General features: G+C 43.5%; 2 protein-coding genes across 2 annotated transcripts; both read left to right on the plus strand.

The window, feature by feature from the left end:
• Positions 1–1025: 1025 nt before the first annotated feature.
• On the plus strand, positions 1026–7065 carry LOC112574585 (toll-like receptor 13). The gene is made up of 2 exons (XM_025255762.1): positions 1026–2717; positions 4892–7065. The coding sequence occupies exons 1-2, from the start codon at positions 1320–1322 to the stop codon at positions 5555–5557; spliced, it is 2064 nt and encodes a 687-aa protein (XP_025111547.1). The 5' UTR covers positions 1026–1319; the 3' UTR covers positions 5558–7065.
• A 403-nt stretch (positions 7066–7468) lies between these two features.
• Positions 7469–11040, plus strand: LOC112573625 (protein toll-like). The gene is made up of 3 exons (XM_025254160.1): positions 7469–7473; positions 8335–9748; positions 10239–11040. The coding sequence occupies exons 1-3, from the start codon at positions 7469–7471 to the stop codon at positions 10902–10904; spliced, it is 2085 nt and encodes a 694-aa protein (XP_025109945.1). The 3' UTR covers positions 10905–11040.
• Positions 11041–15583: the final 4543 nt, after the last annotated feature.

A 15583-nucleotide genomic window follows, 5' to 3' on the forward strand; every position in this document is an offset into this window, starting at 1 on the left:
GGCTGAACAGCGCTTAAAGAATAGGAAGAAGGGCATTCAGTCGCTGACAAGCTTACCCAAGGACCACAGACCAATTAGAGGAACTCTCAAGGTTGCTGTGAAATATATGGCAGCACCACTACTTCTGATGAGGATTTACGGTCACTTACATCTGCCGAGCCTCCCTCACTAGTGTCTGTCTCATATTCTTTATGGTTGATGCAAGTTTATTGTATAGGTGTTGGTAGTCGTGTGCTAGTTCCACGGGATGCTGTGATATCAATGTAGCTGGCAACATCCCTGAACTGCCTCTATCTTTGGAAGCTGTTGTTGACCTTACTGCTACATATTATACAAAACTCTATATTTAGTTATATTTCAAACTCTACCGAATAAAAACTCAATCATCGCCCTCACATAAAATGTCAAAGGACATAAATAAAAAACAAACTCCGCCTTCGGCGAATTCAAAACTCGGTATCCTATACCATGTTAAAAAGAAGTTTTTGTGTAGCTTGAATGAGACACATGTAAGAAAGCAGCCTAAAATGTATTATTTATTTTTAATCATTATAAGTTGTAGGTGAAAAAATTAAATAGTACTACAATAGAAACAATAACATGTAATAATAACAACAATAAGAGACTCATTAATACAAGAATATGCACAGTGCAACTAGCCATGTATTGATATCAAATCGCTCGCTGCTTTTGCTCTGGTCCTTCTTCAATTGAGTAACCCGGGCAGACGAGTAGTTATTAGTTTAAGTAAACTGAGGAGCGGCCTTTTTTTCTCACACACACACTCGAATGAATCCCTTTAGAAACTGGGGTTTTTTGACCCTACAAAACACCTGCGATAACATGGTCGGTGGCTGCATGCAACGGCACATTGCACCCTTATCAAGGTTAGAACTTGGCTTTCTTTAAAAATAAACATCGTCAAGACCAGGAAGTGCCGCCCTTCGTGTCGAGTAACGGCGAGAAAACCCCGAGCACATTTTAGGTGTATATATTGCAATGTGACTAGATGGTTCCAAAACATGTTTGATCTTTTGGTGGAGAGAAGTCACGATATATACAGACACCACCTACAGGAGCCAACTCTTCGTATGACAGGCAGCGACTCCTACAGTTCCTGTGACTACTGCAGGTCCTGGAGAAGTTCTCTCCCAGTTCTTTTCTAACGCTTTTCTGTGGTGAAGTATTCAATATTTTCTTCTCCGTTCTCCTGTTTTCTACCACCTTAGTTTGTTTCTTGTTTTCTAATCTCTGCCATAAGACCTGTGTGCAAACACGATTAAGTTGTGCGCACCCTGGGGAAGAAGGCAAAAGAACCAATGGGGCGATCAGCTTGTTTAGAGTTCCTTCTCTTCCTGTTGCTGCTGCAAACAAACTCTTTCGGAGCAAACGCAGCTGCGAGCAGTTGTCCACATTGCGAGGATTCGTGCTGCAGTCTTGACATCCAGCTGTACAAGCAGCTGCGCGTGGACGTCAACTGCTCGCAACCTGATCACGCGGTCATCGTCGTGGACACGGAGACTACAAGTGATGCCGCAAACCACCGCGACGACCCAACGTGCAACGAAACCTCCCTGATTTACGACTACGGATGTCTGACGGATCTTCCTGTCAACATCTGTGATTTTCCCTCCATCAGGGCCGTCAGACTGCTCTACAACAACCTGACTACCTTTCCCCGCCTCACCTGCCTGCATCGTTTGCTCGTCCTTGACCTCCGCTACAACGCTATCACTCAAGTTCCGGAAGGAGCCTTTCACGGTCTCCCCGAGCTTCGCGAGGTCTACCTGGACTTCAATGTCATCACCTCAATCCATCCTGACGCCTTCGATCCACACGTGACTGAACTAAAGATCTTCACCATCGCCAACAACCTTCTGACCGTCGTCAATCCTTGGCTGTTCCTCCTGTCCTACGAGTTTTGCGAGTTCGATTTCAGCAATAATCACATAAAGGATTTAAGCAATGAGCATCATCGAAATATCAACATGTCTGTCAACTACGGACCTGGCTTTGTGGATTTTTCTTATAATAATGTCACGGCATTGCCTACAAATGAGTTTATGAAGTTTGGCATCAAGACAATGAACGATATGTTGAAATTTTTCTTGTGGGGATTTGATTTTCGTCACAATCCTTTCCACTGTGACTGTCAAATGTACGACCTCCTTGGATATTTCGATAACTTGACACTCTTTGTTCGGGCAGATATCTTGAATGTCACGTGTGGTAGCCCACCAAAGTTCAAGGACGTTCCTTTCAATAAAGTACCACTGGACGAGCTGGTGTGCAATGTCACAGAGAACTGCCCGTCGTCCTGCACGTGCACTAAGAGACCTTATTATCAAGACTTGTTGGTGAATTGTACTTACAAGCGACTGCCGACCCTGCCTGACGACACGCCGGAAGGGAGCCTCACTATGAACATGATTCAAAACGCCATCACGCGCCTGGACTGGCAACATTACCTCAAGCGAGTGGTTCATCTGAACCTGACGGACAACCACCTCCGCGACATCGACTGGCAGGCGGCGCTGGCGCTGCGCAACGTCAGGACCCTTGACCTTCGCGGAAACGATCTTCACCATGTGCCCAGCACCTTACAGGTTGTGTCCCCTAACGCGCTGTACCTGGACACCCACACCCTCAGGTGCACCTGTGACCTGGAGTGGTTTCCGGCCTGGGCCAGGTACTACGTCGGGGACAACATACGAAAGGTAACAGGAGCTTCACTCCTTTCTTAGTGTATCTCTTCTTCTTTTCATTGATTACCTGGTACATGCTGCCCGTGCTCTTATAAAACGATAAAGGGAAATATAGCAGTGAGTTTGTTGTGTCTGTGATCAAAATACTAAAATACCTCCTATAAGCATGTCTCTGTTTGGCCTGAGATGTAGTAGAGAGAGATGGACAAGGAGTTTCCTTTGTGTGTGTGTGACGTGCATTTCTTATCACGCTCACCCTAATAAAAAAAAAGACTTCATTATAAAGAGAGAGGGAGGCAGACTGCAGGCCCCGTATGCATGTTGCGGGAATGAGGACAACTCCGTTTACCCGCTATTCGCGGAGTGCTAGTCGAGACCTAGACGCGCTTAGAGCCTATATGAAACTACGCATGCGCAGAGCTGTAGTCGGTCTCCATTAGCTTTCGGTGACTGGCAGCGGGGACAACCGCTGCTATTTTTAGAAGCGGCGATAACCCGATGGCTGTCAGTGAAGGCAAATGAAGGCTAACTACTTCCTATCGTCACCTCGTCCTTCCTTTACATCGAGCTGTCGTCTCCGCGATACATAATTCCCTCCCACATACACACTCGTATCTGCTTATCTATACATGTGTACTCCCACAACCACCACACATAGCCTCATATCTGCTTATGTGTCTATATGTAACCCCACACACACACACAGCCTCATATGTACTTATATATGTTTATCTAACCTTCCCCCCCCCCCCCCCGACACACACATCTGCTTACATATGTAAATCCCCCCACATACACATGCTCTTATCTGCTTATATATGTATATAAACTACCCACACACACACACACATGTTCATATTTGCTTGTATACATATAACCATCCCCCTCCACACTCATATACACATTCTCTAAATTCCTGTAGATTACCATCCTGAGTAACAACAAACTGAGCTCATCTAATGTTTTTTTATTTGTTGTCAATAAAGAATGGAACTTAAAGGCATTAGGATTGTGAGTATAGTAAAGTGATAAATTATTTGCACGTTGGTCAACTAATTTTTTAGAGTTGAATAGATTTTGAAATTCATCCCTTACAAAGTATATACAGTCAAATCTCCCTACTATGCCACCTACCGGGACCGAGCAAAAGTGACATAGTAGCGAGAGTGGCATAATACGGAGGGTTCGTAAAAACGGCTTTATTTGCTCAAGTTACGCATCAGTCCAAAGCTCTCGAGAATCGTCTGCTGGCACTAGCTGTCTCCTCTCATTCGCCCCCTCACCTCTTCATCCTCCACCCCTCCCAACCACATCCTCGCACCTGCATCCTGTCGCTAGTCGACCCCCTCCCGCTCTCCCTCTGTCACGTGACTGTCACCCGCCAGCGACACCCCCCCCCATCGCCAGCCTCCACCCTCCCCCTTTGTGTGTGCTAGGTTCCGTCCACCTAACTGCCATGTCCCACACTACCATACAGTATAATAATCGAGCACTGCGTGGAATTTCACAACTTGTGCCTTTTAACAATCACAAAAAAGTGGCATAGTAGCGAGAGTAGGGGTGGCATAGTAAATTTTTTTTTACATTGAATTTATAGTCGGGACCGAGCAAAAGTGGCATAATACCGAGAGTGGCATAGTAGCGGGTTGGCATAGTAGGGAGATTTGACTGTAGAGCCTTTCATTTCTAGGGTCTCGTTTTGTCTACATTTTTCTTGTAAACATGTACTTGACTGTAGGTCATCAACATTTCAGATGAGTGCGGTCTGTCACCAAACACCCGATTTCGTCTCAACAATTGACATTGTTGCCACAGAACACCGTGAAGGCCGCCATATTCCCTCGCGAGTAGCGAGTTATTCAGCCCGAGAACTCGGATAACTAAACGCGATCAGCCAGCCTGGAGAGCTTCTCCGAGCTCACATGCAAACTAATGTTTCGATGCTATTCACCCTGATCCGCGCTAGGCACGTTTAAGCACTTTCTCCGGTCTACATGCATACGGGGTCTTCAGATAGATGTCTACAGAAAATAAAGGAAAGTATGGAAAAGAAGATGAAAAGACTTTGTGTGTATGTCCGTCCTGTACTTAACACGCTTATAGCAAGAAATAGCATCTAACAAATGTCACGATCACAACAAATGTCACGATCTCTTGACATTGTTTTGAGTTTCCTTCTTCCAAAGGTCACGTGCCTGTCGGAAAAGGACGGTCGTCAAGTGCTGCTGATCAACGCCACGCGAAAGGAACTCGGCTGTGAAGAAAACAATGACTCACCCCCTCAAGTGACTTTGGTTTCCATCATCTTGGTAGTCGCCGTCGTCGTCGCCTCCCCCATCCTCGTTGTAGTGTTTCGTCACGAGGTGTTGGTGCTCAAACATCGCTTGCTCTACCGTCATCACACAGACAAACACTTCCCCGCTCTGCTGGACGACCTTCGCTACGACGTCTTCGTCAGCACGGCCACCAACAGCGACAACGACGCCACCTGGGTGAGCAGGATCTTGCTGCCGGCCATGGACAGACGCCGACTGACCTACTTTGTGCCACAGCGAGACTACCTGCCGGGAGCCATCCCCATGGACGAAGTGGTTCAAACCCTCCGACAGAGCAAGTGCGCGCTCATCCTGCTGTCGCCGGACTACCTGGCCCAGCCCATCTGCTGCTTCCAGTTCCGCCAAGCGTACGACATGATGGTCAAGGAGGGTCGCGGTCGCGTCTTCGTCGTGTGCTTGCAGAAGGTCAAGCGGGGTCAGGTGCAGGATAGGTTCCTAAGAGCCATGCTCAACCTCAACATGGCGTACTCAGGCCACTGCCCCGAACATCTTTCCGCTGTCCTCAGTCGCATATAAACCTACAGTTGCTGAACCACATCTGTCGGTTACATCATTCTTGACCGTCACTAAGGGTATTATTTCTAAAGGGTAACTGAGCCAAAATGTCAGTAATAAGAAAATGTCGAATACTGACAATATTTTTCTTCAATGTATCAGTAGAATGGGCAGCCTGGGGGACTTGTACTGTTGAAATAAACCGTACAAACCCTCACCCCATTCTTTCTTTATCTTCCTCTTCCTCCTTGCCATAACTTTTTTAAAATTTCCTTGAGTATGTCCGTGCCTGAGTCGATTCTCAGACGAGCACGTTGAAGTGTTTAAAGACGGAAAATAAAAAGTGGCCTAGAGCCATTGACCTTATCCTCGAAGTCACCATCTTGAAATCAGAACGAGGCCTTATGTGTCGTTGTATTTGCTTCGCTTGCAGGATGATATGTAGACACTATTTTATAGCAAGTAGCATAATGCCAATAGGGCTTTTTTTTTTTTTTGGTAGTGTGCTTGTTTGGTATTCACATTTTTCTTAACAGTGTGAAAGTGTGAAAATGTTATCACATATTTTACGTTTGTTTTTCATTTTCTCCACACACTTTGAAATGTTGATGTTGAATACCTTACCCCGTTTACTTGTGTGTATATTATTTCGTGTGTGCATTTATTATTTCTGTGACACCAACCACTCAAAAATGCTGTACCTTACGAGGGTATTTCGCATATTGCATACATATCTCTTTACATTTGTGTGTCACCAGGCTGTATAATTTGCTGTTTATCCTTAGAATTTGTTGCAGGATGTGTACATTCAAATTTCTTATGTTTATGTTTCTCTTTCAATAATATGTCTTCCTTGCACCTTAAATTAAGAAATTTCAAGTATCTGTTACAGCTTTCAAAGCTTTATTTCTCACTTGCAATCGAAAGCAAGGATAATGTGGCCACAATGTCACATGTGTCATCATCTGTACAGGTGGGTATACACATGTGTCTGCACGATTTGACTTTCTTTGTGAGGTTCTCAGGCAGTCATTCTCGTAACCATGAGACCCATGAGGCCTCGTTAATAAATGTTGTGCAGGTCCTAAGGTCATGTCCACGTCGTTCTTCTAATCTGTCGAGTTTGTAGTGTGCTCTCTTTCGAGGTTTCAAGCACAATACTGCTTGTCCTCGCCTCTCTCAAAGATAGTAAAACACGGAGATAGCGCACGACGCGGTTTACGACTTCCTCCAGACTTCATTCATAACGCAGCGCCCCGCGCGGCACGCATGGCGGTCTGTGCAAGGGAGACAACCACTAGACTGTAAACGTGCGATGCGATTGCCTGCAGCTGCTCTTATTCTTTGGTTTTGCTCTAGGAACCTATTATATGTTTATGTGTGTAGTGATAATAAATAATGGCTTATTATTTGCAAGTTTTATTAAAGAAATATTAAACAACATTTTACTCAAAGTGCTCCTCCACCTCTCCACTCTAGCTGTTGTCTGGTGTGCGCGTGCAAGCAATAAAGCTGTTCTTGTAAATATTCATATTAATTCTGATATGACGAACTTCCTTCTGAGTTGAAGATGAATGCAGGTGAGCAATGGTATGCACGCATATTGTCATGTGATGATGTTGACACAAACAACACTGGGTGGAACAGTGGGAAGCTTTTCCGCAAGTGTAATAACTGAAAATGAGATTATTTTTTCCTGAAAAGCGAAATAAAGTTAAAAAGCATACCATCAACACTACCACCTCTGAGCGGTGATGTTCTAGTCCCCACAGACTGTCATGAGAACATTATCAGATATTTACACTGTCAGTACCACAACTGGTTGCAGATAACTGTGTGTAAATACATAAACATGCACCCGCCACACTCCATCACAACAACATTATAGCCTGACATTCACAACAGAGACAGAATGTGTGAGATGTGAAGAAGATGAGGTTGGTGGTCATGCTGCTAGCACCCACAGGTTGCTATGGTCAATGTAGCTGGCATCATCTCTGAATTGCTGCTTTCTTTGGGAGCAGTTATTTACTGCTACTTATTATATCAAAACAGTCTCCTGCACCAAATTCCTCGTCCACCTCATCAACTCGTGTACTTTCCTGGAGACATTCCCATTGGGTTGTTGGTTCCGTTCTCTGTCTTCGCTTGGACCGCACGAACGGACAATGGACACTTGAATTTTTGCAGTTGGTGGAAGAAAGTGGTCGTGAAGATCATCGTGAGAATCAGTCAAAGTACCTTTACACTTTGGCTACAACATTGGAAAGATCAAGGCTAAGCAGTCTCACACACACACACACACGCATAAACACAAACAAATGAATCCCTTAAACAACTGCTGATGGCCTTCTGTCCCTGACAGATACCCGGGGTAACAGGGTCGGTGGCTGTATGTAACGCACATTGTACCCTTATCAAGGTTAGCAAGAAAAAAAAAGACTGCTGCACACTTTATATGATTTATAGCAGGAAGTGGTACCCATCGTGTCGATTGGCGGCGAGAAAACCCGTGTAAATTGTAGGTGTATATATTCCAATGTCACTAGTTGCTTGCAGTACATGTTTGATCTTTTCGTGGAGAGAAGACAATATATACAGACACCACCCACAGGAGCCAACTCTTTGTATTATATCTCCCACAGTTCCTGAGACTGCTGCGGGTCCTGAAGAAGTTCTCTCCCAGTTCTTTACTAACGCTTTTCTGTGGTGAAGTATTCAATATTTTCTTCTACCTTCTCCTGTTTCCTACCACCTTAGCTCTTTTTTTTTTTAATCTCTGTAAGACCTGTGTGCAGATTAAGTTGTGCGCACCCTGGGGAAGAAGGAAAAGGAACCAATGGGGCGACCAGCTTGTTTAGAGTTCTCTTCCTGTTGCTGCTGGAAACAAACTCTTTCGGAGCAAACGCAGCTGTGACAAGCTGTCCACATTGCGAGGCGCGGTGCTGTAGTCTTCACATCCAGCTGTACAAGCAGCTGCGCGTGGACGTCAACTGCACGCAACCTCATCACGCGGTCATCGTCGTGGACAAGGAGACTACAACTGTTACCGCAGCGTGCAACGAAACCTCCTTGATTCACGACAACGGATGTCTGACGGATCTGCCTGTCAACATCTGTGATTTTCCCTCCATCAGGGCCGTCAGCCTCCGCTACAACAACCTGACTACCTTTCCCCGCCTCACCTGCCTGCATCGTTTGCTCGTCCTTAACCTCACCGGCAACGCAATCACCCAGGTTCCGGAAGGAGCCTTTCACGGTCTCCCCGAGCTTCGCGAGGTCTATCTGGACGGCAATGTCATCACCTCAATCCATCCTGACGCCTTCGATCCACACGTAACTGCCCTTCAGATCTTCACCATCGCCAACAACCTTCTGACCGTCGTCAATCCTTGGCTCTTCTTCCTGCCCTACGAGTTTTGCGAGTTCGATTTCAGCAATAATCACATAAAGGATTTAAGTAATGAGCATCATCGAAATATCAACATGTCTGAAAACTACGGACCTGGCTTAGTGAATTTTTCTTACAATAATATTGTATCGCCAGGAAAAGAGTTTATGAAGTTTGGCATCAAGAACATCGACCAGACCATGAAATTTGTCATGTGGGGATTTGATTTTCGTCACAATCCTTTCCACTGTGACTGTCAAATGTACGAACTTATTGGGCTTTTCGATAACTTGACACTCTTTGTTTGGGCAGATGCCTTGAACGTCACGTGTGGTAGCCCACCAAAGTTCAAGGACGTCCCTTTGAACAAAGTACCACTGGACGAGCTGGTGTGCAACGTCACAGAGAACTGCCCGTCGTCTTGCACGTGCACTAAGAGGCCTTATTATCAAGACTTGTTGGTGAATTGTACTTACAAGCGACTGCCGACCCTGCCTGACGACACGCCGGAAGGGAGCCTCACTATGAACATGATTCAAAACGCCATCACGCGTCTGGACTGGCAACATTACCTCAAGCGAGTGATTCATCTGAACCTGACGGACAACCACCTCCGCGACATCGACTGGCAGGCGGCGCTGGCGCTGCGGAACGTCAAGACCCTTGACCTTCGCGGAAACGACCTTCACCATGTGCCCAGCACCTTACAGGTTGTGTCCCCTAACGCGCTGTACCTGGACACCCACACCCTCAGGTGCACCTGTGACTTGGAGTGGTTTGCCGCCTGGGCCAGGTACTACGTCGGTGACAACATACGAAAGGTAACAGGAGCTTCACTCCTTTCTTAGTGTATCTCTTCTTCTTGTCATACATTACCTGATAGATGCTGCACGTGCTCTTATAAAACGATAAAGGGAAATATAGCAGTGAGTTTGTTGTGTCTGTGATCAAAATACTAAAATGCCTTATACTGTATAAGCATGTCTTCGTTGGTATGAGAATTGTTCTTCATAGCGCGCACACACACACACAAACACTCACACGCCCGCATGCACTCACCCACAAAAGAAGTCTTTGTCCACCTCTCCTACACTCATCTGCACAGACATTTCATAGTCCTAATTAAGACGTGTCTATATAAAGCATTTTGCATATACATATTTAAAATGAAATAACAATAAGTACGGAACAGAAGAGCAAACGACTTTATATATATATGCCAGTCTGGTACTTAACACGCTTGTAACAATAAATAGCATCTAACAAATGTAACGATCTCTTGACATTATTTTGAGTTTCCTTCTTCCAAAGGTCACGTGCCTATCTGAAAAGGACGGTCGTCACGTGCTGCTGATCAACGCCACGCGAAAGGAACTCGGCTGTGAAGAAAACAATGACTCTACCCCTCACGTGACCTTGGTTTCCATCATCTTGGTAGTCGCCGTCGTCGTCGCCACCCCCATCCTCGCTGTGGTGTTTCGTCACGAGGTGTTGGTGCTCAAACATCGCTTATTCTACCGTCATCACACAGAGAAACACTTCCCCGCTCTGCTGGACGACCTTCGCTACGACGTCTTCGTCAGCACGGCCAGCGACAGCGACAACGACGCCACCTGGGTGAGCAGGATCTTGCTGCCGGCCATGGACAGACGCCGACTGACCTACTTTGTGCCACAGCGAGACTACCTGCCGGGAGCCATCCCCATGGACGAAGTGGTTCAAACCCTCCGACAGAGCAAGTGTGCACTCATCCTGCTGTCGCCGGACTACCTGGCCCAGCCCATCTGCTGCTTCCAGTTCCGCCAGGCGTACGACATGATGGTCAAGGAGGGTCGCGGTCGCGTCTTCGTCGTGTGCTTGCAGAAGGTCAAGCGGGGTCAGGTGCAGGATAGGTTCCTAAGAGCCATGCTCAACCTCAACATGGCGTACTCAGGCCACTGTCCAGAACATCTTGACGCTGTCCTCAGTCGCATATAAACATACAGTTGGTGAACCACATCTGTCGGTTACATCATTCTTAACCGTCAAACCACTCTGTATCCTCTTAAGGATAGTATGCTGTTGGGATCTCTTGCATATCTGTACATTATGAACGTCACAATATGTCAGCAATGACCAAAAAGAGACAATAACTGTTTCCAAAGCTTTCCCTAGCAGCATCGGAAACCATAAGCTCAAGGGGTCCACCAAGTTTGTCTTGATCCGACTGTGATACAGGGGGTCAATCTATCGCAATGCTTGACTCGTCTTGCATGCGCTGTCAGCGCATGCGCACAAAGCCAAGCTCCACGCTCGCCGAGGCGAAAACAGAGTGCGGGAGATCATGCCCACATATAGGGTCATGACCCTAACAATGGCAATGACTCTTCGCCATAGCGTGCTACATACGACCACATGCGTGCAGGCAAAGCCGCCATTTTCAAATGTGTGAGTCTACACTTTTCCCAACAGAAAAGCTTCTCAAGCGGTCAATTTCTATACTGATACATGTGTTCGCGCTTCGATAACAGTACGTATAATTTGTATACTCTATATTAACATAGTTATTGAGATTTAACTACAGAAATGTCCAAATTTAATGCAGAATATCATTCTAAGAGAAAAAAGATTAAGAGTACACATTAACGCAATAAATGCACAAGTTTTCCAGACAGAGGTAGAAATCGTGCTCAGCAGTTTCTGAACGCTTGCATTTGATAATTCTTTAGCGTTAGCAATGGAGAGAATTTGGAGCTGTCAGAATTTCCTCAAATTGCGATACGAAAGTGGAACGTAACAGAGCTTCGACAGTTCCGTCTGTTACTGGTACGATAGCGTTAAAATGCCAGGTTTCTTCGGGGCAGTATAATATTTTTTTTCTCTTATTTATTGTGGGTTTGTTTTTTGTTTTGTCTTGCAAGTCCTGGCTGTGTGTGAACTATGCTGATTATTAGCTCATAACCTTTCATGTTTATTTGTTCAAGAAGCAGTGTTTGTATGGTAAAGGATTTTTGGTGTAAAATGTACTTGCTTTGTCACATATTGCTGATAATGTTGACAGATTTGTCCTTTGGACTCTTAACTCTGCCTCTCAATTTTATATTTTTTTTAGGCTAGCTTAAACGACTTTTTCAAACACCAACTTTCCACTGCAGCAGCTAATTAAGAATATTTGTCAAAGAGCAGCATAAGGATTGTGTTCCCAGTGGTGAACCAAAAAAAAAAACTTATATAGATAGCCCATTGACAACTGATTGTGACTGGAAGTATCATTTCAGACAACTTTAATGGTCTTTTTTCAACAACAAATCATAATAACTGCATAATGGTCAATAATTTATTTTACTGTTATTCTAGATAGCTGGCTGCTGCATTTTAAGATGAAGTGGTCACAGGGTGTGCAACTTCCCACTACAATCTATTGAACCAGATGCAAGCTTCATTAATTAGAGCTATAAAGCTGATTCCTCATGTCCTATGCTTCCAGTTCTCCTGCACAAGTCATTAAGTAAGTGCAATTTACTTTTGATTCATAATATTCATAATCCTTGTGCAGAAGAAAATTTATGAAGCATGTGACCATTAATGGTCAAAATGACTTCTATGTTATTATGTGCTGCAGATTTAAGGAAGGAGAAAAAGATATACCTGAACTGTTTGAACACAGTCATTACACCACAGATAGTGTAGCTTTTGTTGTGATGCTGCACTATAGAGTGTGTTATTATTATACTTTTGATCTTGATTTGTGAAATCTTATTTGCTTCTATATTTATTTCCATGCAGGTAACTACCAAGAATCTAGCTGAATCTGCAAGGGACAAAAATGTCGGAGGTGGAGAGTGATGACAAAAATGCTCCCACTCAACCAAAAAGGATACGGATAACTCCGATTAGATTTCGGTCTGTTTTCATTTCCTCTGCTTAATTTTTAGGAATTTTTTTTGGTGGACATCATGTAGGGACACAAGGCTGTGTCCTCTTTCTGGTAAAATAGCATACAGTGATAAACAAGTTTTGTACAATAACAATAAAAATGTTCTTTAAAAAAATTTTAACAACCTATCAGCAGCTGACAGTTTTAAATGTACTAAGCTGAAAAAAGTTTATGCAAATGTATTCATTGACACAGGGATGCACAGCTAACAGCGAAGGAGAGAAGGATGCCGAGGAATCACTATATGCTGACCATTCAGTTATGCAGCAATGTCCACCACCATTGCCATACTCTTTGCCACTAGTGGTTGGCACCATCTCAAGGGTGTCCCAAGTAGCAGCTTTCAAAAAAGGACTGTTTCACCTTTGCCTTCACACCCAGCGCCTTCCGATTCCATTGTCTGGTTTTCAGCCTGCCAGCATAAAGACCCATAACCCCTTGGAAGGTAATTAAAAGCCATTTTGTTTATAATCATTTTAGCTTTTTTTCTTCTTACCCTTGGCCAAGAGTTATGAACAGTGCTTTTATGAGTTAAACTGGAAGCGGAAAATCCAGCCTTTTGCCATAGTGAAAAAATTTGAAACAAATATGGATCACATATCAGATAGATATGACAAATGGTAAAGATTAACCAAAATTAATGGTATTTTCCAGCGCATTGTGAACTATAGCAAAGCTAGAAAAAGATCATTATTTTACATGTTTTCTGCTATTGTGTTCTTAGGTTGAACTAAACTAGAGAAAGTTGGGATGCAACAACTGTCTCTTCTGGAAGAGATGAAGAATGATACAAACAACCTTAAAAGGATGTTTACATGGATGGAGGAACAAGAACAGGAAAGGCAAATGACACGGGAAATCTGCCAGAGGGGTTCAGTCTCGCTTAACAATCAGCAGAAGATGTAGAGAGTCTTGAGGAGATATGAAGACAGACCCATAAAAAAGGACATGCTTGGTATGTGCTTTATTCTGATTTGTTAGTAGGAGAGTCAAATCTTTTTATCTGATTCCCTTTAAAGGTTTCCATACCATACCATTCATTGTATAAAACTAATGACATGTTTGCAGTACTAAAAAGTAATAAAGGCATTGTTATGTGGCATTGATTAGAGCAATAGTAAATTTTCTGTACCCACTTTTGCTTGGTTGTATGAAACTTCCTGAATTGTTGCTGTCTTTTTTTTTGGGGGGGGGGTGTCTTTAAATACTATTGTCATAACAGGTATTATAATGTTGCCACTGCAATTTTTTTTTAAATTGTGTATTTATTTTTGTCTGTTTTCAGGAATGCCATTCGGTGATGCGTCGGCTTCACATTAAAGCATTAGTGAGGGCATTCTATCTGTGCTATTTTCAACTGAGTTGGCCTGATCTTACAACTTCAATGGGACTCAAGAACCACCCCTTCATTTTACAAACAGTTCAGGGTAAGGATTTAAATATTTGACTCTGTGTGTGTGTGTGTATTACGGTACATTAATACATGCCTGTCATAAAATAGGACTGTTTGGATTGTTTCTTTATCTTTTAGTTATGAACCTTAACCTTTGACTCTGCTAGGTGCAGACAGAATTTCATGAGTCATAAAAAAAAAACATGACAGGAAGATAAATCAGGCCTGGAGAACTGTCCTACCTCATTTTATTGTGATTGAATTACATTGCCAAATAAATATGGACACATGTTTACGCAATTTCTAGTGCTGTAGTCCTTTAATCAGCTGGTTAACACTGTGTAGAAAGGAATTAAATGACAGTTTATAGACATCTTTACAGTTCCATGTATTGAATTGTTTTGAATTAGAATTTCCAGAGTTTTTCTGCCTATAGAAATTCTAACTGAAATTCAATGCAGTTCACTTGTAGTTCCTTTCTGTTTATAACGCTTTAAATTTTTATGCCACTTTAACAGAGCGGTCCGGTGCGCAACGGTTAGCGCTTTAGCGCCTGTCACCAATACAGTGAAGTTGCTGCCCTGAGTTCATTTCTCGTCTCGGGGCACGTTGTTCTTTCTCTGCACGTGGCATCTGTTTACAGGGCTGGCTGCTTGCCGTGATATAGCCTTAGTTGCTGACACGGCGTAAAACACCAATTCCCCCCCCCCCATGCCACTTTACATATCAGTATAATTTGCTTGTACCTCTTTTTGTTTCACATTATATTCTGGATTTTAGGGTCAGTAACCTACAATTAAGTGATTACTTTTTTATGCAGACCTCTATTCTTATATTTGTTCTATTTTTAGATGCTGCAAGAAAAAGTTATCCTGAAGCTACGGATGCTGACTTGCATGCATCAACTTGGTTAGGCTGGTGCTAGGATCAAGAGAATGCAGAAGGAAAGGGTTGAGCACAGCCTATACGTCAGTTAATTGTTCTGGTGGAGGACAAGTAAAGCTGTGCAACTTTCTACCTACAGTTGTAAATTTTGTTACATAAACCTGCATATACTAAATCTGGATTTATATAAGTTATATAAACTGTGCTGTGATTATATTTACTCTAACCCATTATTTATCAATGAGGATATTTTCACCCGATCCAATAGAGATGTGTTGTGGTAAATTCAGAATCATTATATGTTTACAGTTCATTTTCTAATACCTTCTTAAATTCTTGAACATAATTGTGTTTCAAACATGTGTTTGATGGTTTCCTTTTCTTAGTGATAAAGGTGCAATTTAAAATTTTAATCTGTTTTAAAAGATTGTAGTTAATACATAAGCTGCAATCCAACCTAGA

The sequence above is a fragment of the Pomacea canaliculata genome, linkage group LG10 (genome assembly GCF_003073045.1).
Source record: "Pomacea canaliculata isolate SZHN2017 linkage group LG10, ASM307304v1, whole genome shotgun sequence".
NCBI lineage: Eukaryota > Metazoa > Mollusca > Gastropoda > Architaenioglossa > Ampullariidae > Pomacea > Pomacea canaliculata.